Source organism: Sinocyclocheilus rhinocerous, unplaced genomic scaffold (assembly GCF_001515625.1).
Source record: "Sinocyclocheilus rhinocerous isolate Xijiao unplaced genomic scaffold, SAMN03320098_v1.1 scaffold137, whole genome shotgun sequence".
NCBI classification, from domain to species: domain Eukaryota; kingdom Metazoa; phylum Chordata; class Actinopteri; order Cypriniformes; family Cyprinidae; genus Sinocyclocheilus; species Sinocyclocheilus rhinocerous.
Genome location: NW_015633537.1, coordinates 419,688 through 443,598, shown reverse-complemented (window position 1 = coordinate 443,598; position 23,911 = coordinate 419,688). Strand labels below are relative to the sequence as shown.

At 36.5% G+C, this 23,911-nt stretch overlaps 2 protein-coding genes across 2 annotated transcripts in view; both read left to right on the top strand.

Moving 5' to 3' along the window:
* The window catches only part of LOC107744304 (voltage-dependent calcium channel gamma-7 subunit-like), a 19,229-nt gene extending 11,102 nt beyond the window's left edge, over window positions 1–8,127 (top strand). The window contains exon 7 of the mRNA XM_016557876.1: window positions 8,121–8,127. Within this exon, the coding sequence (XP_016413362.1) occupies window positions 8,121–8,127 (7 nt within the window). The remainder of the gene's footprint in view (window positions 1–8,120) is intronic.
* Window positions 5,349–23,911, top strand: part of LOC107744302 (voltage-dependent calcium channel gamma-4 subunit-like) — a 24,940-nt gene continuing 6,377 nt past the window's right edge. Inside the window, exons 1-3 of the mRNA XM_016557872.1 lie at window positions 5,349–5,871; window positions 17,162–17,418; window positions 17,629–17,853. Coding sequence (XP_016413358.1) covers window positions 17,631–17,853 — 223 coding nt within the window. The 5' untranslated portion in view covers window positions 5,349–5,871; window positions 17,162–17,418; window positions 17,629–17,630. The remainder of the gene's footprint in view (window positions 5,872–17,161; window positions 17,419–17,628; window positions 17,854–23,911) is intronic.

The window sequence follows — 23,911 nt, the reverse complement described above, 5'->3', positions numbered from 1 at the left end:
CAGGATCCTTTTACTATTATGGTCACCAAGGAAACATTAGTTTGTCAGTGTGTGTGTGAGAGAGAATATTAGAGCAAGAGCAAAGAGGGACTGCTGTAAAATTCACGTCAAGTTTTTCTTCGTTTTAAGAAGTGTAGTCACATAAACAGAACCAGAACAATATTTCCTCTGTGTGCTGATGTTATTTCCAACCTCTCACAAATGCTTTATTGATTTGCCACAAATACCCAAAGTAAATAAATGATTAAATGCATACATACCTAAATAAACCTGCCATTTCTTTTGTTTATATAAAAAAACATTATATAACACCACAAATAATGATCTTTAAAAAAGCATCATATGACCCCTTTAAGTTATTTCTCATCACGGAATCTGTGAATTGTTAGTTTTAGTGTTAATATTATCATTCAATGCTAAAGAGGGAATTACTTGTTAATGAACAAATTTAAAATGCTGAACATATTGTTTGTATTTAAAATAAGAGTGATTCATAAGAGATTTTTTTTTCCCCAAAGAGTTCAGAAATATTGAATATTTGTTGTATAATTATTGTGTACTGTTGTGTTTTGGCTGTGATTTGGTTCACTGCCTTTCTGCAAAATGTTGACAAATTTAGTGGGGAAAAAACGAAATTAAAATAATTTAAATGTTCTTATTTTGTGGGACTCTTTTCTGAATGTATCATAAACTGTAGGTCCACAAAATTAACACTTGCCTGACAGCATATTTTAAATGGTCAGCGTTCACAGCGCCCTCTAGTGGTTAAGAGACTATTGAAACTGCATCTTAAGCGCTGTCCGTGGTTCTGAAATCGTTCAAGGCCGCTTGTCAGCGCAGACCATGCGGCAAAAATAAAGTCAAATGTTCCATAATGTTTTATTGCAAAATAAACGTACTGTAACCATACAACATCATTGTGAATGAGTATAACAAATCACAGATACAAATAGATGTTGACCAGATTTAAACTGTTAGACTATGTTAGATTTCTGTTAGATTTCTGTTAACTGTTAGATTTCGCTTCTCGGCCTTTTGGCTAAGATCAAGTGTAGTATCTGTTCTTATCAGTTTAATATCTGATACGTCCCTACCCAGGAAGGGGAAGTCGTGGCCTAATGGTTAGAGAGTCGGACTCGTAACCCAAAGGTTGCGGTTTGAGTCTCGTGCTAATGTTAGTTAATGTATTAAAGTGTATTAACGTGTTAGTTAATTAATGAAACTACATGCGTATTAAGACCCATTCACACCTGCAGCGATAACCATAAAGATTGTTTAACAATCTTGTTAACGATAATGACACAGAGGAACGATATAATTGGAAGCCCTTTCAGAACGATTTTTCCCAGCTGATGAATGATGATGAAAACATTGGCAGCCAATCAGAATCCATCCTGCTTTAACGAGCTAGAGCTTTAAAAGCGCTATAAGACAAAACTGCAGCACGCGCTTATAATAAACAGAACTTTGACAGGCATTAGTGTATATGCTAATATATTTATGGTTATCTTTATAGTTATTGGTGTTTTTGTTGTGTGTTTGTAACTGTGTCCGTTGAATAGGGGTGTGAACTGAAGTGTAAATTTAAGCATTACAGTATGCATTGATCAGCTGAAGTGTATCATTTCTACGCCACTAGCGGCAACAAACGGAATTGCATAAATAATGATCGTTTTCAAACACATTTCCTGAACACACCCATTGTCTTTCATTGGTCGAACACACAGACCCGTCCCAAAATGACGCTTTGGTTGAGCCAATGTAGCTGTGTCGGGCTGTTTGACATAGAAATGTTTTATCCCACCACAAAGACAGTTAACATTTTCGGGAAATAAGGTACGAATTGCTTCCTCATAGTGGTCCCTGCACTCCAATGGAATAGTAATAGTAAATTTCAACATCAAAAAAACACATACTTAAAGGGGGTCATATGATGCGATTTCAATTTTTCCTTTCTCTTTGGAGTGTTAAAAGCTCTTGGTGCATAAAGAAGATCTGTAAAGTTGCAAAGACTAAAGTCTCAAATCCAAAGAGATATTCTTTATAAAAGTTAAGAGTCAGCCACACCTACCTAAAACGGCTCGTTCTAACACGCCCCCACATGTCTACGTCACTATGTGAGAAGATTTGCATAACGCCGCCCAAATGTTCACGCAAAGAAAGAAGGCCTAACGACTGAGATTGTTGCTGCCATCACCGCCGCCGTGTTGTGAAGACGCTGTGTGTTTAATTGCGAAAGCGAAAATACTTTGTTTGGCCTTCCAAAAGAGGACACCACTAGAAATCAGTGGTTAAGTTGTATTTACAACAACGTTCCAGAACAGTTCAACCCAAATATTCAGTTGCGAAAGCGAAAATACTTTGTTTGGCCGTCCAAAAGAGGACACCACTAGAAATCAGTGGTTAAGTTGTATTTATAACACTGTTCCAGAACAGTTCAACCCAAATATTCAGATGTGTCCAGCGCATTTTATGGAGGATGAGGACTGTTTCCTGGGAGAGTAGCCTACAATGCTACTCTGTTTCTATGTCTGTTTTCTTATAATTCCAACTGTGCAAGGACAGTCTAGTGCTTCTGACTCACAGACTGTAAGTACGTTTTCATATTTAAAGAATTTGCCACTGAGGATTCAAACGCGAGTTTTGAGCAGTGTAGAGTAGCCCTTGTTGTTTGTCCTTTCTCTGGTCACAAATGCAGACATGGTTTTATGTTTAAGCAGCGCCATACGCAACGCAACGCATAAAAAAGACAGTATAAGTCATTATAATCAGTAATAATGTCCCTATTGAATGCAACAAATGCCTAATTTATAATGGGTTTTACTGGTTTTGTCTCGTTGTGCCGGGAGACGGCATCACAATATGGTAAGGGGAATAACACCAAATACACAAAATAATGTTATTTTTAGCAACGTCATATGACCCCATTAAGCTTTAAAGGACAATTTAAAGCAATGTGAATGTGTATATTTGCGTGTGTATTTTCTACACTGGGACTGTTAAGTGCTCCTCTGCTCTGCGGTTCATCGTTCCATTGCCTCAGGGAAGCGTGCAGTCCAATTGATCAAAACTATCTCTCCATCTCTCTCTCTCTCTCTCTCTCTCTCTCTTTCTATTTCTATCTCTGCTTGTTTGTGTTTGAGTAGGATAGCATAACAGTCGCATTTCAGTAATTCCTTTCGCCAATGTGTTGGACTTGTGTTTGCACTTATCCTACAAATATAGTATCCCAAACAGCTAATATAGTATGTGTGTGTGTGTTAGTGTGTGCTTATATGAGGGGGTGGGGGAGTCTGCCCGTGTGTGTCAGTAAAGAGTTGGATATAGCTCTCTTTTCACCAACATTACTGCATGAAAGAGCTGTCACCCAGCATTAGCCATTCCCTGTTCCGTGTGTGTGAGTGAGAGAAGTGGAGAGAGGAAATGAAGATGAATATCGGTCGAGAAAACCTTTGAAGGTCGTAGTTCACTGTACTACTGTGCAGATGTCTGTGTTTGGTCATTTGACAGTCTGCTTAATGAGGAACATATCTTGGCAACGCCACGCGCTTACAAGAGCCCAGACCAGTGACAGGCCCAAAAAAACCCTAGCTTGGTCCAAAACTGGGACTAGCCTTTTCACATGATTACCCATCATCAGGCTTTCACTCTATACTCGACCTCGGGAGTCACACACACACACACACACAAACACACACACTCTGAGTGTTTATTGATCTTTAAAACGACAGAAAGCATAAGACATATACTCGCACGCCCTCTAAGCCAATTCTGAGGCATCTGTCGCATTCAGCCTGCCATTTTCACTTCCCTCCCTCCATTCACCCCCCTCTCCGTCTCTCTCTCCCTCTGCGGAACTCAGTGCTCTTTCTCAGGCTGGATAACATTGCATTTCATTAGCAGTGCGGTACTAACATCATCTCCAAGATGCCTGTTTCTCTCATCTCCTGCAAAAACCAGTGAGGGCAATATGTTGAGCATTTGTGTTTCTATTATGGTGGGGACTTCACATTGACTTAATCTACTGCTATTGTATTTTCTATCCCATAAATCTAAGCCTCACACAAACCTTGTTGCATTATAACATTTTACATTTACAGGACGTTATTTGGTGTGTTTATTAAACATTTTTGCAAACATATTCCGAATAATATCAGCATGTAAGTTGTATTAGAATTATGTAAATGTCATATAAATGGATTAACCCCATAAACGGATTAAGCTAATATTCTGGTTTAAAGAAATCTGAATAAGCAGATGGCTTATGCCTGAATAAATCAGAATTTTTCCTCCATTCACCCCCCTCTCCGTCTCTCTCTCCCTCTGCGGAACTCAGTGCTCTTTCTCAGGCTGGATAACATTGCATTTCATTAGCAGTGCGGTACTAACATCATCTCCAAGATGCCTGTTTCTCTCATCTCCTGCAAAAACCAGTGAGGGCAATATGTTGAGCATTTGTGTTTCTATTATGGTGGGGACTTCACATTGACTTAATCTACTGCTATTGTATTTTCTATCCCATAAATCTAAGCCTCACACAAACCTTGTTGCATTATAACATTTTACATTTACAGGACGTTATTTGGTGTGTTTATTAAACATTTTTGCAAACATATTCCGAATAATATCAGCATGTAAGTTGTATTAGAATTATGTAAATGTCATATAAATGCATTAACCCCATAAACGGATTAAGCTAATATTCTGGTTTAAAGAAATCTGAATAAGCAGATGGCTTATGCCTGATTAAATCAGAATTTTTGGTCATTCTTGGTGATATTAGAGTTTTAAATAAAACAGAGATTGCTGGAGTACGTTTTAGAAGAAAATACTATTTCAGTCTTTGTACTTAAAACTTTCACGTGTAATTCAGTATATGTTTCTTGCTGTTTCTTTGTAGTTATCTGTGTTTGCTAGCAGTTTCTGAGTGAATTTTTTTTCTAAGTAAATCCATACACCATTTTTTTTTCAGTGCAGTGTCAAAAGTTAAACTATTGAAGAAACACTTTAGGAGGAGAGTTATTTATTTATTTAAAGTATTACAAGAAGTGAACATGAAATCAATATACAGATACATTAAAGTATCTCATCACCTACATTTTGCAGTTCATTGTATTCTTGATTGCTGTAGTCAAAGACAATATATTGATTAAATCATTATGAAAAATACAAACAAATAGAGAAAGCAACTGCAAGATTTCCACAAGCCATAAGAATGAAAAGTTTTATGCCGTGAAGTTTGTAAAATTGTGCATTGTGCATGTCAGCGTATTTCATATTGTACTGTCATTGGGGGAACATTTGGTCCCCAAAATGCAGGCGAAACCTGACCCTCTCACATAGGGCCAAGTGTCCCAGGAGATGGTCTTTGTGTATGACGGAGGTCTGGGAAAAAGCTTCAATTTTAAAAACACAATGGCGCGAATTTCCTCTGGTCTGTCAGGATTTAGTATGCGACAAGTTGCCTACGACTCATTCTCTCTCTATTTCTCTCTCTCACACACTCAGGGGTAAGGAAAGGGACGGATAGAGCGAGCGGAGGGTTGCGGCGCGGGCGGGGGAGACGCAGTCGTGTACACGCATTGGCTACACGCGCTCTAGACAAATCCGTACTCGAGTGACGCGGGGACGTGTGCGCGTTGAATATCTGCTATATACTATCTGCCTATCTTCACATTTGTAACTTGTTTTTTTATTTTTATTATTATTACAATTTGACGACATTTCTAAACGCTTTTTGAGACGCGCAAACCCCTCCGTTCTTTTCCTTTCTAACTCGTTTACAGTCCATTCCTCTTGATATGCGATTATCTCTCCTCGTCTTCCTCTTTGGGAGTGCGACGGTCTTCAAACACGAGACAAACTAAACTGGTAAGCAATAATCTCAGATTTTTCTGTAGTCTGCGTGTGTGCTCGCGATTTTTGGGGGCTGTTTGGATGTTTCCGTTTGCATGTGTGTGTGTCCATGTGGAATGCAGAGAGCGGAATCAATCGATGCCAAATTGCAAGCTTGCAAGCTCAGCTGTCGATTTTCTCAAAGCTCTTCGCCTGCATTTGGTTGTCTCTGCAAATGTTTGTTAAAGCAAACATAACGGGGGGAAATATGATAAATGAAATCGTCTTCATTGTGCATCTGCAAGCGCATCTTCGCATTCATTATGCATGTGCAGCATTAACTCTCCTTATCTGGAGCTCGATGGAACAAACACCGCTAATATACTTCCAGAGCAAGTCTTTTGCGGCTCCTTGGACACATCCTGTCCCTTCAGCTTTTTGAAGCGTGAATGAAGGGCTTTTTTTTTTCAGAGAAAGGCGTCCATTTTCGGTGTCGGTGGAGGACTCTAATGAATGCACTGCGGCTCGCATCAGCGCCCAGCCTCCCCCTGTCAACTCCCACACTTCACCCTGACCGTTTATCTGATCTCACTGATCACCAGCGTGGACCTTTTCACAGCCCTGCTCGTGCATGTTTGATCCATGCGTTTCAGCCACATCACGTGACCTTAGGAACATAGCTTTTGCTGTCAAGAGGCCTCTATTTCAGCATTATGCAATTTTCAAAGAAGATGCACCTGTCACACTGACGATAAAGGCCTACACTGTAAAAATGTTTTATAATCAAGCTAATTATTTAAAAAAAAAAGTTTTTAGTGTGATTTTATCAGAAACAATGAATGTAAAAATGCAGTAAAATCCTGTTAACTGGTTAACTGTAAGATAACTTACTATATTTGGTAAGAAAAAATATATTTGCTAATTTGAAGACAATACATATAATTTTACTGTCAAATGTAAATGTTTGTTGACATTTTTAGAAAAAGTTTATTTTAGTTTTCAGTTACAAACAGTAGGGTGATTTATGTTGCAATTTATTAAATACTCCTGTATTTTACAATTTTTGTGAACTTTGTCATCATATGAATTAATTGGAGCATTATATTTTTATTTAAAAAATAGTAGCATAACTTCACTTAATTACAGAAGTGTAAAATATACTGTCACTAAAATGCCCCAACATTCTGGCAACTACAGCTGCCTCTTTTTACTGTAAATTGACATTTACATTTTGTATTTATGCATTTAAACAGAAGTGTTTTTTTTTTTAACTAAAAATAAGCATAGTTTATCTGAACTGTTATTTCACTTGCTTATTTGACAAATAACAATATGGGTCTTATTCAGTGTGTGTTTTACAATAATAAAAAAAAAGGAATGAATGAGATAGCAGTTAAAAATCACAGAGTGCAAGCTAGTGATGGCAGTGTCTGGCTTTGGCACAGAAACCTTGAGCAGCATGCTTGTGTGCTTGCAGAAAGCCTAAGATGTGCCTCCATCGTTTTCTTGGCCTATGACCACACAGAATTGTTTTAATGAAAGAAAGCACCTGGTCAGGGCTCAGGTTGTATCGCTCTCGTTTGGAGAATTCTGTTTAAGCAGATTGTGTCTCCTGGGATCATAATTATGTAATACTCTGTAGAGTCCTGTGTCAGCATTGCTGTACCAACACCATTTCCCACAATCTATACAAGAACTGAGAGCGTTTCAGACAACAATAAAGGAAAAGAAACCCCACCGGATGGCTTTTTTGCAATTATTAAAGAGCGGACCCCTGACTGTGATTATCTCCTTTATTCTCTGTATAATTAAGAGGAGTAAACTGTAAAAAATAAGGAGTCCTGTGGCTGTAAAGCTTCAGACATAAATGACAAATTTTATCAAAGCGAGAAGAGGCCTCTGCATGGTTTTGAAACTGATAAATAGTGGAATATGATCGAGACATGGATTGTTTTAGTTTGTTTTGACGTTGTGTTAGTCATGATACTTTTCCAGGCACACTTGTTCTTTCCCACTAGACCAATACAGCTTTTAAAACAGTCATACTGCAGCAGACAAACAAAGTGGAGTGAAGTGACCCTTCATTCCCTGATCAATGCTGTCTATGGCAAACCTGTATCCTCACGACGCCAGTAAATGAGTTTTTCTACCTACATCAGTGATGGATGTTTTTGCCGTTAAAACATAATTAGAAGTTGGTTTGTGTATTGTTGACATGTAGATTGTTTTATGGTCAGTGCGGTTAAGGTCCTGTTCGTGGTTACATTAGTGTGGCTTTTTAACAGACAGTGACATCAGATGAGTCAGGCAACATCTGTTTGCAGCGTGCTTACTTTCACCCTAGTGCAGTGATGCAATAGTACTCATTTTTAACCATTTTTGGCACAGATGACTGATGTCTTTTTCAAGCAGTGGATACCAATAGTGATATTTAATAAAGAAACAACAACATTTTTGAAGTAATTTACATTTAAGTCCTGCATAGAAATCTGCCATCAGCATGCAGTCAGTTGGATCTGGCTCAGCGAATTAATTTTGTGACCTGAGATCAAATAATATAATATAATGTAATATAATATAAACAATAGGGCTGTGCAATTATCGCATTATTTAATGAGTTATCGCATTTTTCTTCAATATCGCACAGCCCTAATAAACACTAAAGTTAAATAAAATTATTAATGCTTTTATTTATATACACTTTAAATGTTTCTTGAGCACCAAACTAGCAAATTAGAATGATTTCTAACAGCTGCAGAAAATTCAGCTTTGCCATCGAAGGAATAAATTAAAATGTAAAATATATTAAAATAGAAAACAGATATTTTAAATTGAATAATATTTCACAATACTACTGTATTTTTGAACATATAAATGCAGCCTTGGCGAGCATAAGGGACTTCTTTGAAAAACATAAAAAATCTGAATTGTTAGATTCCATATTAATGTTGAATCAAACTTACACACAGGGTTTTGGATTGTCCTTAAAGCTGTGATAATTAACTCTCCCTTTCATCGGTCCCAACTGGGACTGAAACTTTCATGGAAGGAGAATCCTCTACCTTAAATACAGATGAGACCGAGTGCAAGAGACAGACTGTGATCATTTGTTGTTCCCTTCATGCATAGTCATCAAACAAAACCTATAGCAAGCTGTAAGCAAGAGAAATGATTCATTCAGTCAGTTCATACATTGCTTGTCTGGATCTCAAAAGGAATTTAGAAACAAGGTAATGGCACTTGTTTAGAGACTCTGTTAATTGCTTGTGGGAGGAGACACGGACATCCAGGTTAAGCAAATGAAATGAATATCCTCACTTGCTCTCTTCCTCCGAGCTTCCTACACGGATGCAGCGGCATAACTGCAACTATATTATTGTTCATCGTTCATTGAGCAACTGCCTCACAGCAAATTATCTTTATGTCTGAAGTTCATCTGAAAAGAATTTTACTAAAAATAAAAGAGCCATGGATTTATTAATGTATTAGATGGAATATCCCTGAGCAGAAATGCTCATACTGTTATACACTGCTACTGTATAATTTTATTCAAACACCTATCAGATGCTCTCAAAATGACGTGAGTGCAGGTGATATATTCTTTGGTGGGGAATTAAGCCTAGCTGTGCTTGCTTGTTTGTTTGAATGTGAGGAGACATGTAATAAATTCATCTAATTGCTTAATTTGGTTTTGTTAATGATTTCTTATGTTTAATGAGAACAAATTGTTCAATATTGCAAATGTTTTCTGTTTTTTTTTGGTGAAATACACTTTAAGCCACATGTGGTGATGTTAAATTACCATTCTATGTTTTAATTTAAAGGCTCCATTTGATCAAAAATACAGTAAAAACAGTAATAGTGTGAAACATGATTACAATTGAAAATAATTATTTTTCTGTATTTTAAAGTGTAGTTTATTTCTTTGATGGCAAAGCTGAATTTTCAGTGCCACACGATCCTTCAGAAATCATTCTAATATGCTGATTTGATGCTCAAGAAACATTTTTATTATCATCAATGGTGAACAGTTGTGCTGCATAATATTTTTGTGGAACCTTGGGGAAAAAAATCGAGGATGCTTTGATGAATTAAAAACTTAAAGGGGTCATATGATGCTTTTTTAAAGATCATTATTCGTGGGGTGTGTTAGAACGAGCCGTTTTAGGGGGGCGTGGCAGAGTCTTAACTTTGATAAAGAATATCTCTTTAGTCTTTGCAACTTCAGGGATCTTATCTATGCACAATCAGCTTGTAACACTCCAAAGAGAAAGGAAAACTTGAAATCGCATCATATGACCCCTTTAAAAAAGAAAATACAGAATTTGTCAAATAGAAATATTTTGTAGCCATGTGAAAGTCTTAACAAAAGTCTGTCACTTGATCAAGTGCATGCATCCACGCCGAATGAAAATATTAATTTGAAAATCTTTTGAACTGTAGTGTATATATGATCAAATTATGTTTCAGTTTAGTAATGGTGCAGATGTATTGGTGGTGGTATTTTAGAATGAATCTACTGGATCAACTGACTCATTTTTTGTAGCCTGATTAACAGTAGATCTAGGCATGCATTGGCTGTTTACAGTGTTCTTATGGGGCTTAAATGGATGTTATGTTATTAAGTGATACTGTGCTTTGTGCTGTTTTTTGACTGTTGAATTTGAATCTTTAAGGTGACCTCTTCCTGAAAGACTTACATGTCTATGCTTAATCAAATTGCCTCCCCTCTGATATAGTATAAATGTAGTGCCTGCTGACTCACCACAAGTTACACATTCTTTCCTTCATAATATTAGTCATGTCAGCTGATAATTTGGTGTAGTGTAGAGATTGGCTAGTAAGAGAAAGATTGTGCAAGGAGTGATCCATGAACTATCACCATCACTATTGTACACTTGAGCAAGACACTTAACCCAAGGTTGCTCGAGGGGATGGTCCATGTAACAAAAATATACCAGAAGTTTTTTATGAAATGTGTCAGCTAAATGACTAATTAGTTATGAACACATTGTCTTGAAGCACAATATAGGCAAGATTACATTCACTTCTTTAAGAAACATGATCTGAAATAAACACAGCATTTCATTTTCATTGATGTCTCTTCTAAGAGGTCTGTGTTTGTAGTATAAAATGAACACAGGTGTGAGCCTAACCTTAGTCTCTCAGCCTCAGATTGCACACTCATGCTCATTTCCTCATTCTGGCAAGCTCTAATCTGATTGGCTGACTTTATGCTACTTCAACAAATAAGGGCACACGTTTTTTTTTTCAGTCTATGTTGAAACAAGGTCATGTTTACTTTCAAGGATGAAATAATCACTGGATTTGCAAAAACTTTAAAAAGATATTCGAGAGTTTTGAAGTTAACAAGATATCCACAAGTGAAACTGTATATTTTGCTTTGTTTTCGGAGTTATGTCTGTAATAATATAGCGTGTCCTTTTTGCTTTTGGAGGGACAGAAAATATGATCACAGAGGCAGTCTATACACATTTTCCACCATTTTTCCAGTGTTTTCTGTTTGTTGATGTATCCACATAATCATTTTTTACTCTTTTATGTTATTGTGGTATAACCAGGCAAATATTTCAGGTAAACCTGCAAACTGTGGTTGGTCGTTTTACATGTTCAACTATCTTCGAATAATCACTTTTCTAGTGGCAGTCACATGCAACTTTCACATTTTTCATGCGCTCTGCTTATTTACCATGGTAAAATTAATGAATGTATGAATATATCCACAAAAAAACAAATGATCGCCAACACATCTGAAAGAAAAGCATAGTTTGTTTTCTAAGACTGCCAATTTAAATAATTATGGAATGTAATAATTATGTTAACTAATCTTTGGAAATGAATGACTTCCGGTTTGTCATTTGTCGGAAATAGTGAAAAGGTGGCTTAACATGGAGCGTATAGACCAGACCTTGTGCTGTTTAGTCAAAGGTATGAGTATGCCCCTTAGTTACCCCTTAATTAAACAAATTAACTTTAGCTACATTTCCATGCTTAAGTGAATACAATTACAATGCCAGAATGCAAAAGCAATCAATTGTTCACATTTGGCAGATGGTTTTATCCAAAGCGACATATGTTGCATTTATGAATTGAACCCGTGACCTTGTGCTATCCTCTACCGTTAAAATTACAGGAACATGTGTCAAAACGCAGTCAGAAGACATATTCATGAGGTATGTGAAAAGGCAACACATTTTGTGTGCATGACACTCAAAGTGTCCACAGCTGGGGCACATTGGAGGTGAGGCTGGCTGATATGACTACAGTCAACGAGAGCAGTAGGAATGTGAGAGGTGTTATAAAGGGTGTGGGAACGAGAGCTCAGGTGTTATGCTCTAATCTTTCATAAGCGATGTTATCTCTGAGCTCAGTACGGTCTCACACCCTCAGCATGACGATGATGCCGCAGCAGCGCTAAATTCATCCAAACAGAATGGTGAAGCTAGTCTTTCATTGCATTCATTTGATGTACAATGCTATTCAGTTTTCAAAGTGAATCACTCAAGTGTTTTCTTTCACAAAGGTATTCCAACTTCAGTGGGCTGACTTTTGTTTGATTTCATTCGGACTCTCCATTATTATGTTGCTTCTGCTCTGTCCATTCTCTCTCCATCTGCTCGTGTCTCACGTTCAGTCTCCCTCTCTTCTGAACGGTGCAGAAGAGGTCACAATTGACGCTCTTTGTCATGATTGCAGCAGGGACTTATGTGCTAATTATTTTGATTCACGAGTCATAATAATTGGACGCATTTCCCATAATTACAGCTTCGCCTTTCACGGTCATGACATGATTTGTCGGAATGGTGTATTAATTGTCTGTCATTTTGATTGGTGACTCAATGTACACATCTTGACATGTCGAATGTATGGTGAGGAAGTAATGATCTGGGGAAAATTAGTTAGTTTGTGTCTTTTCCTTCCCCCAAGCCTTGCAAATCAATTCTCACGTGGCAGCAATAACTGTGAAATTATGAATGGAATCACCATTGTGGCTGATTACGTGAAAGTCTCATGAGAACAAGATCTCTGCTGTTTTTTCTTGTCCCTGTGTGATTATAAATATATGTAAATAAATATGTGATTTTTGTGGTCTGCCAAGCCATATGTTTGTTTGTATTTATCACAAATGGACGTGGCATATTGTGGAAACACAGAGGCGATCTGCTTCATATCATGTGTTATGTGTGTGGTTCTCGGGTTGATGCTCTTTTTTTTTTTTGTCTACTTCAGTTTTAAGTATAGCAGAGGCATCACACAGAAACCGACACTAAAAGCTGCCGACTGTCTTGTGAGCGACTCTCAGGCTGATTAGTTTGACATATAGAAGAACAGTGTATTTCATACTGCCTCAGTTAATGTTTCTGTGGCCTGCAGAGGTGGAGTTAAACCCCTCAGGGCTGTTCAGTTCTCACTGGCTTTCTGTGGGCTGTCATGTGAACTGTGAAAAAAAAAATGATGGCCTATTATTAATCAGTAACACTTTTGGCACTGTTTTTGGGGGCGGAATGTAATAATTCTTCTTTTGAGGAGAAGTAATGATGTTTTGTTAAGCAGTGAATGCTGTAATTCAGTATTTCTCAATTGTTTTTTTTCTCCAGGATCCCTTTCTCATGTCCCAAAAACAAAACATTTAAATTTTTCTTTCTTTCTGAATTCTTTCTGATTTTGATGGTTTCATGCTATGGGCAGCCAATAACTATTCACACAAAACACATTGTAATGTACAGTAGTATACATTTTACAGTATATGAAATCATGTAGAGATTGATTGATTGGATGCATGCATGGTGATAAGTTTGTATTTTTTCGCTACACATGCACAATTAGCTATATTGTTAGGAACATTTTATTTTTTTGCAATAGTGTTGTCTACAGTGCTGTGTAAACAACACACAGCACCACACTATTTTTATTTTTTATTTTTTTTTAAAGAAAAATACTTGCATTCAGTAAGAATGCATTAAATTGGTCTAAAATGACAGTAAAGACATTTATATTATTACAAATAATTAGTTTTTTCAAATACTGCTCTTTAAACTTTCTATTTATCAAAGAATCCTGAAAAAAAAGATCATGCTTTCTACAAAATATTTAAGTGGCAAAACTGTTTTCAACATTTGATGATAAGAAATGTTTCTTGAGCACCAAATCAGCATATTAATATGATTTCTGAAGGATCATGTGACTCTGAGGACTGGAGTAATGGCTGCTGAAAATTCAGCTTTACCATCACAGACATAAATTATATTTTACAATATATTAAAATAGAATTGATTTTAAATTGTAATAATTTGTAAAAGTACATTTTTACTATATTTTTATCAAATAAATGCAGCCTTGGTGAGCACAAGAGACTTCTTTCGAAAACAGAACATCTTTCTGACACAAAGCATTTTATACTACATTTGCAGTGCTCTAGACAGTAATGCATAGTAGTGCATGCTACACGTGTACTGTACATTCTATACACATACCTCATATTACATACTAAAGATTGAAGTATAATGCTATACTGTGTATGTATAAAACAGTATGTACTATTCTATGTATTTATACCATACAAAAGCTGTCATTGGGGCAGTACCTTTATAAAAAAGATACACCTTTGTACCTTATTTAGCCCTAAAGGGTTCATATTAGTAGTACCTAAAGGTACATATTGTTACCTAAAGTGTGCATATTAGCACCTAAGTGGTACATTTTAGTACCGTTTGAAAGGGTACCGGCCCAGTGATACATAATGCAGTTTAACTTAGAGCTTTGCATATTCATCACATTTCTCAGGGCACAGTGTACTTGCTGCAACATTCAGAGGAACAACATTTTTTAGAGCATTGAACATGGTAGTTCACACTGCTTAGTGTACTTTACTGTGTGGTAGTAGTTTCTAGTTATTGCATACTAGATTTGTAGTGCAATAGTAAATGTATAGTTCATAGTACACCTGTATTGCATACAGTTCTAGATGTAGAAAATATTAAATATTATTGTAAGTGTTCCCAGCATTCTCCAAGCAACATTTTGTTAATTAAATAAATATTTATAAGTTACTAGTATTAGTTAGTAGTAGTATATTTTAGTATTAGTATAACTTCAGTAGTACATTAGTAGCATACAATATTGCTGCAATGCAGTTAGCCTCTTGGCAACCTATATTTTTGAAGTTTTAAAGTTTCCTTAATACATGCAATGTGATAAAGCACCATTAATCAGCGATTTCACAGCTAGAAAAGAGGCGCTTGTGATCTGTGAATGTGACTTTGTGACAAGCACTGCTGGCAGACACAGGAGCTGTCTTGGACCCAGTTTACACAGGTTAATGTCACATGATGCTTTATTCCCTGCTGAGACTCGACTGAGAGTGCGGAAACAGACTGTTGCCTCTCTGTCTCCATTTTTCACAATTTCATTCCAAGATTCTTGTATTGATCAAAATAAACTTCATTACTTCACTGTGTGAGAAGAGATTAAATGAGAGCTTTTCATCTTTTCCATCTGCTTTTATCAAGTTATTTAGTCATTATGGTTTTCTGATTAATACCTCTACCCTTACCTGTGGTCATAGAAGTCATTGTAGATATTAGACAAGTTTTCCTTTTTGAAAAAAAGAAGGAAAATTGTATTAAAATTGTATTAAATTTGTAGTGCACTTCAAATCTTAAATGTATATTTAAAAAATGTACTTGCAGGTAATATATTAATAAAATAAAGCCAACTTAAGTGTTCTTAAAGAGAGAACACTCTCATGACATTACTTAATGCATTTTAGTACACTTTGTGATCATGTCAAATGAAAAGTTTTACTTTAAAGTACATTTTAAGTCATTGTGTTGTAATAATCATTTGTCATGTTTTAAAGCAGTGTCCTTATTTTGATGCGTAGACTAACCTACTAAAGTACAAGTACTTGATTATAACTTTAACTGCAGTGTGGTATTCATTAATAAATGTAAAGTTAATATATTTTAAATGTACCTAAACTGCAGCTTTTTCAATACATATGAGTAATTAGAAAATATTTGTTATAGTATATTTAATAAATTTAAACACATAACATACAAGTTTCAATAGAAATGACATTAAAATATATATTTAGTTTACAATAAATCCTTGTTGGTATATACAGCAGTACACATAAAAGACAATAAAATTATGAAATCACATATAAAGTTACCGAATCTTACCGAAATTGCATTTAATACATTTTTAACCTATAATACATTTTCTGTTATTTGCAATTACATGAAATTACGTTTCCGAAAACATTACATTCAGCTTGCACTGCAGTATAATAGTATATTATTATTAGTATATTTTCAGTATATTATTTCCGTGATAAGTACTCATGTATTCATATACTGTATGAGTATTCAAAAATATGCTAAAGTGTACTTCTTTTTCACAAATATTACCATCCCTAATAATTCTCTTTAACAGCTGCTTGAAACTCATACTGTGTGCCATTTTTGTTATTGGTTGTATTATATTGGTTTACATTGTGTAACTTTTGTACAGATCATATTTTGTTTGTTTGTGCTATTTTTGTATTTGCAGTCTATCCGCTTATCTAACAGCCTTCAACTGATAAAGTCTTTTGTTAGAATCGTTCAGATTGCCACATGCAAAATGCCACATTTAGAATGTTTTTGTGTTAATTTTTTATGCCACTTTTAATGTGCCACTGACACATTAGAAAACTGCTCAGATTTTCCATCCTTGCTTTACTCGAAAGGGATTTTTCTATGAGGGCTACAAATCTGTACTGCAGAGGCTCACCATGCGAACATGGTTTAACCCATTTTGATGGCTGCGCCATATTGCATTATAAATTATTAACAGCCAAGGCAGCCCTGCATTATGTCTGCTAAATTATGTTTGCTCAATTATGCGTACTGCACGATTGTCCTCTGGTTTTATAGGTTTTTCGCTGTGTGTGTGCGTTCGCAAGCGTCTCCGTCTCATATAGGTGTGGTTAACATAAAACATCCAGCACTGTGAGGTAACACTTCTCCTCCTGCTTGGTCAGAGAGTCTCTACAGACTCATTGCAATGATCCAATTCATGTAATGTTGCTGAATTGCATGTTTGTCAGTTATTCCCTTATCTCATCCCAAGGGATGAAAGCACTGCCCCCCCCCCATCTCGCCATGCTTTTACTATGGTAACAGTGGAGAGCTGCCTTTGCTCCTCTCTCCCCAAGTTCTTTAGAATCATTCCTTGCCAAAGTTCCCCCAAACAGTTTTTTTTGTGGCAAAGAAGTTGCAGCAGAATTCAGTCTCACTCTCTTTGTCTTTTCTATCTCCAGGTTTTTTATCAGCAATGACCAGAACTGACACAAAGTAAGACTATACACACACGGAGGCATCAGCACAAGCTTCTCCATTGTGGTCGACCTGTGAGAGCAGCAGAGAAACAGGGGGAGTAAACGAGTACAGGAAGGAGAAAAGGAGTGTGCGAGGACAGTCGATGGATGCTGCCCGGATTGAAGGGACAGCACATTCTCATCTGACGAGGAAAAGAAAGATTTCAAAATTGAGTCGAAGGACAGAAACTCGCCGTCAGGTAAGCTCGTCCAATCAGGTAACAGTATTAAATTATCTTTAGGCTGATGGCAAAAGATGGAAGGAGGTCAGGCATTTCTCGTCTCTCCATCTCTATACTATCAGTATAAAACAAATGAGAGGAAAGATAGATGGGCAGGCAGTGATGTTTCCACATATCTCTCTCTCCCTTTATTTGCTTCATTTTTGCTTCTTTCACTGTCTCCCATAGGCATGGTGTGTGAGAAGGGCATTCAGATCCTTCTCACCATCGTGGGTGCTTTCGCATCCTTCGGCCTGATGACGGTGGCTATCGGCACGGATTATTGGCTGTACTCGCGAGCGCTCATCTGCAACAGCACCGCCAACAACTCACAAGAGGATCCCCATAATAAGGAGAAGAAGGACCCCGGGGCCTTGACGCACTCTGGCCTGTGGAGGATCTGTTGTCTGGAGGGTCAGCCACTATCTTGGCTCTTGGTTACTTTGTGGGGGTGGCGTCTATGTGCAGTTATTTGAAAAAAAAAAGGAGAGTTAAGATTTGCCTTCATCAGAGCAGGGCAGCCCAGGATGAGAGTGTTTATACAAAAAATATACTAGGCCAGAAAATAGTACATCAAATGGGATATGGGACATAATATAGTAATTTATTAATCTCATCATTTCCGTAGAGTCTGTAGAATTAAAAATGTTTAAAACGCATTAATCATAACAACATATTTATTTATTCAGACACACACACACACACACATATATGAATATATAAGAATATATATGAATAAATATGTTTTAATGATGGAAATGATTAGATTAATCAATTACTTTATTCTGTTGACAGCCCTAGTTTTTAACAGTAAGAAATGAAACACATAGTTTCACAACATAATTTTGTGTAGAGAAAAAAAAACAAATATATATATATATACAGGTGCATCTCAATAAATTAGAATGTCGTGGAAAAGTTCATTTATTTCAGTAATTCAACTCGAATTGTGAAACTCGTGTATTAAATAAATTCAATGCACACAGACTGAAGTAGTTTAAGTCTTTGGTTCTTTTAATTGTGATGATTTTGGCTCACATTTAACAAAAACCCACCAATTCACTATCTCAACAAATTAGAATATGGTGACATGCCAATCAGCTAATCAACTCAAAACACCTGAAAAGGTTTCCTGAGCCTTCAAAATGATCTCTCAGTTTGGTTCACTAGGCTACACAATCATGGGGAAGACTACTGATCTGACAGTTGTCCAGAAGACAAACATTGACACCCTTCACAAGGAGGGTAAGCCACAAACATTAATTGCCAAAGAAGCTGGCTGTTCACAAAGTGCTGTATCCAAGCATGTTAACAGAAAGTTGAGTGAAAGGAAAAAGTGTGGAAGAAAAAGATGCACAACCAACCGAGAGAACCGCAGCCTTATGAGGATTGTCAAGCAAAATCGATTCAAGAATTTGAGTGAACTTCACAAGGAATGGACTGAGGCTGGGGTCAAGGCATCAAGAGCCACCACACACAGACGTGTCAAGGAATTTGGCCACAGTTGTCGTATTCCTCTTGTTAAGCCACTCCTGAACCACAGACAAAGTCAGAGGCGTCTTACCTGGGCTAAGAAGAACTGGACTGTTGCCCAGTGGTCCAAAGTCCTCTTTTCAGATGAGAGCAAGTTTTGTATTTCATTTGGAAACCAAGGTCCTAGAGTCTGGAGGAAGGGTGGAGAAGCTCATAGCCCAAGTTGCTTGAAGTCCAGTGTTAAGTTTCCACAGTCTGTGATGATTTGGGGTGCAATGTCATCTGCTGGTGTTGGTCCATTGTGTTTTTTGAAAACCAACGTCACTGCACCCATTTACCAAGAAATTTTGGAGCACTTCATGCTTCCTTCTGCTGACCAGCTTTCTGAAGATGCTGATTTCATTTTCCAGCAGGATTTGGCACCTGCCCACACTGCCAAAAGCACCAAAAGTTGGTTAAATGTATTCTAATTTGTTGTGAATTGGTGGGTTTTTGTTAAATGTGAGCCAAAATCATCACAATTAAAAGAACCAAAGACTTAAACTACTTCAGTCTGTGTGCATTGAATTTATTTAATACACGAGTTTCACAATTTGAGTTGAATTACTGAAATAAATGAACTTTTCCACGACATTCTAATTTATTGAGATGCACCTGTATATATGTATATGTATATATGTATAAATCTCTTCAATACTCACCAAGGCTGCATTCATTTGATCAAAAATACAATAAAAACAGCAATATTGTGAAAAAAAAATATTACAGTTTAAAATAACTTCAACTTTCAAATTGTAAAATATTTTAAAATGTAATTTATTCCTGTGATGGCAAAGCTGAATTTTTAGCAGGCATTAATCCAGTCTTCATGTGATCCTTCAGAAATCATTCTAACATTTCACAAAAAAATAAAAAAATAAATAAAGCCACTAATGGCCCAAGACTTTTGCACAGTAGTGTCATATATATATATATATATATATATATCAACTGCAGTGACAATATAAAATGTTATCTTTATAATATCACACTATTCTCAACATTTAAATCTTAGGAAGGAGGTCCCTTGAGAGGCATATACTTATTTTAAAAGTATAAAAAAAAACTTAAATTATTTTACAGGCATGACAATCTATCCAATTGCAAAAATATTCTAATAATAAAATTTTTAATGTTTACTTTAATTATTCATCAAATTAATAGGATCTCAAGAGCTTTACATATGGCATTTTATTAATGTATTTTCATATTCAAGTACATTTTAATTATTCTGAAAATGGCTAATATGCCTGTATAAAGAATGAAACATTTTCAAAAGTAGTTAAATTCTTTATTTAAATAGTATTTAAGGATAATTAACACACACAGTATCATAAAACATATACACATCTTGAACCCTGATATGGCCATTTACTGCTAAAGAGATCTGAGTGTAGGAGCGAAGCCCAAAAAGCCTGTGAAGGCCTAATTAAAAGGCTGGGCTGATTGCATTGAGAGGTCAACACAGAGGGACAGCAGTCGCGGTCTTAGGGACCGTTTTAGCACCTCGTATTCTCACTCATCCCTGTGTAATGCGCTCTCCTCTCCGCCTGCAGCCAGCCATTGTGCTCTGCTAATTTAGCCTTATGGCTAAGCTCTCTGATAACAAAGCATTCAATTAAAGATAAGCCTGGATTCCCAATCATCACAGCAACGCGGCTTCTCTCTCAGTCGTCTCTCTTTGTTTCCTTCTCATTAAAGCCTCGCTTTCCCTTCTTTCTTTGCCCCTTTGGTCGCTGTAGTGTTACAGCACTCTTGGCATAGTTTAGAGGTCAAGACATCCTTACTTTCCCCAGGGATTAGAGCCAAGATGGATGCTTAGTAGAAACACAATTAGGAGCAGGTGAAGTGGAAAGCGGACATTTTGGATCTGCATAATGAATGTCACAGCTAAACCTGCCCAAACAGCAAATACTGTTGGCTGTGTGATGATAGGTCTCACTGCACACACACACTTGATACACACGCTCACACACACACACACACACACACACACACACACACACACACACACGCTGGGCCTCGTCCTGCCCTTTATCTACACTCCCCTGCTGCTGTTGCAATCAATAGCAGAGGCTAATGAGTTCCTTTCATGTTTATATATATAAAAGAAAGCAAGGTCACCATACCTGCTGAAAAGTCCAGTTTAGACCAGCAAGAGTGGCTTGGTGCTGGTCTTGACCATAGAAATTAGATGCCTCATTAGCCACGGTTTCTGTGGAACGGCCAAGGCCTGTCTGTGAACACTCCAGAGCAATAGAATTCAGCAGATGATTTTGAGAAACTAACACAATTCAACAAGACAAAGGCATTAGCTAACGTAACATCAAAAAGTTACCATAGTTTAAACATGTGATATTGAGTTAATACATATAAAAACAAACCAACACATTCTCACCTGAGAATGTCTCATTGTAATGAAAAGATGATTATTGATTGACATGCCGCTTAAACTGAAGCGAATACAGTGATCTGACACGCCACATTAAAGAGCGTGAAAAACACATTATTGTAAGACATATTGTTTGTATTTCGCTATAAAACTGACAGAATGCTGAGACTTTGTTTTATATTAAAATTACCAAAAGCACAACGCTTATTAATATTATTGGGTGGCTGGCGCTCTACAATAATGGATGCATTCGAAGACGTGAAATATTATTTGCAAGCATAGGCCTACTGTCCCTGCGAGTATATGACTGACACATGGTATGATTTCTGCTAATACTCCCAGATATATTCAAATCAGTTGCCAGGCCACCAGAATTTCTCCCGGTGCTCCCAATCCGGGCCATTTGCGTGAACAATATAGGCAAAATACTCTCAAAAAAATTATAACTCGTAAATGCTATGAATTAATTCTCGTAATTTTGACTTTATTCTCAAAATTTTGACTTTATTCTCAAAATATTTCGTCTTTATTCTGAAAATATATTGACTTTATTCTTAAAATATTTTTACTTTAATCTCGTACTCTTAGATTTTTTTTAGCATGGCACTAAAATGCCGTCGTAAAAAGTAAGTGACGTGCGCTGATTTTTTACACAGGGTTGAACATTTTTCAACTGTCCGTTACCAGAAAAAATAAATGTGTTAAAAAAAAAAAAAAAGCATGCAGTGGCTATAACATTTGAAATGTGAAAAAATTAAGTGTGCCATAAAATAATTTTATTGCACTTTTACTGTAAAATTATCTTTACAATTGTATTAATAGTTCAATAATTAAAAAATAAATAATAAATACAAATATTTTAATAATAATAATTGTTATATTGAATGGCAACAATGTGAATGTTGCTAGAGCGAGTTTTCCCTATATCCTCATGATAAAATCCACATTTTTAAAGCTGATATTTAAAAAAAAAATATTTCTTCAAAACCGATTACCTTGTTCAAAGCCAAGTAGTACAAAAGCATGTGAACTGACATTTACACAATTGTGGTACTTAAGATATTTTCCTGCGGTTGGCAGGTCTGATGACATGCACTTGATGGCAGGAGCTATTGTTTAGACACAAGACCATTGCTGAAAGAACCGAAATGGTGATGCCAGATTCTCCTCAATGACACCTTTCCCTTTTGTGCCCTCATCTCTTACAGATTAATCTCCATGAGAGGAGGAATATAAAAAGACAAAAACAGCTGTGAAAAGAATCCCCCCCACACCTGTCCACCTGTATCTCCCTTCGTCTGTCTCATCAATCCATCACATTCCCACTCCATCAGTCAACAGCAGTCATGATGTCATCATAGTGCGTCAGTCTGTCTGTCTGCACTAGAGCGGGTAGCTATTCACTCCCCGACTGACTCCAGGGCTATTTCTTTTTTCTTTTTTTTTACAAACATATTCTTTTTTATTATTATTCATATAGGGCTATCTGATTTCTATGGTGCATGTGTGTGTGTGTGTTTCCAGTTCCACATCTTAACAACTGAACATAATGAATTAAGAGAATTAGATCCGTATTAGGCACTACAATCCAAAAATGACTTCCCTATCTAATTTAAAGAGATTGGATTGTGAATTAGACCATTAATTGGTATTTCAGCGGTATTCCTAAATGAGATTTAAGGGTGTGTGTGTGTCTGTTTGTCTTTCTGTGTCTATCTGTCTATCTGTCTGTCTGTCTGTCTGTCTGTCTATCTCACATTAATGCCTGTTTCATTATGAAAAAAAAACATTTTTGTATGTTTTATTTCTGAGTAAGTTATAATGTACCTGTTGTAGCAAAAACTACATAAAATACATGTTACTATAGTGTCATTTTAGTAGGAGAAAATGTAATTAAATTACAGTTTTTCTCAGTCGCTTTGGTGCATTTCTCAAATCAGAAATGAAATTCTCAAAACTACTTGTACAACTTCCACATCATCTAGTCATTTGTACACATCATAAAGCAGTTTTTCATTCTTTTGAACAAGTTGCGATTGCTTTGGTACATTCATGCGATTGATTATGTACATTTATGTGCGGTTTCCTACATTATCAGTTGCTAATGTCATGTTGCTCAAAATGTATTATATAGTTTTCTGTGCAATAGTCTTACCCCTCAAAACATCTAGTCTTTAGTTCATCGTATAAGTCATTAAATGCAAAATAATCAATCTAGTTGTCATAAACTGTCAAGCACATTTTTACACATTATTATTAGACTTTTTGCAAATTTGGCATGAATTGTGGAAGTGAATCTTGACTTTCACTAATGAAGAGAATGTAGATCAGCTAATGATAAACCAGTTATCTGAAATAGCGCAAAGGTACATCTCATGAACCTTCAATTGGAAAGCATATATAGACAGAGGTTACCAATTGTGACAGTGGATATTTCCTCCCCGTTGGCCTGGCAAATGAACAGTAGCTCTGTGGCTGATGCCATTTCAACCACGCCTTCTGCTTTTGGTCAGGTTGAAGCCAGCCTCATCCACATATGAAGTTGTGAGATGGTTCACTTGACTCCAA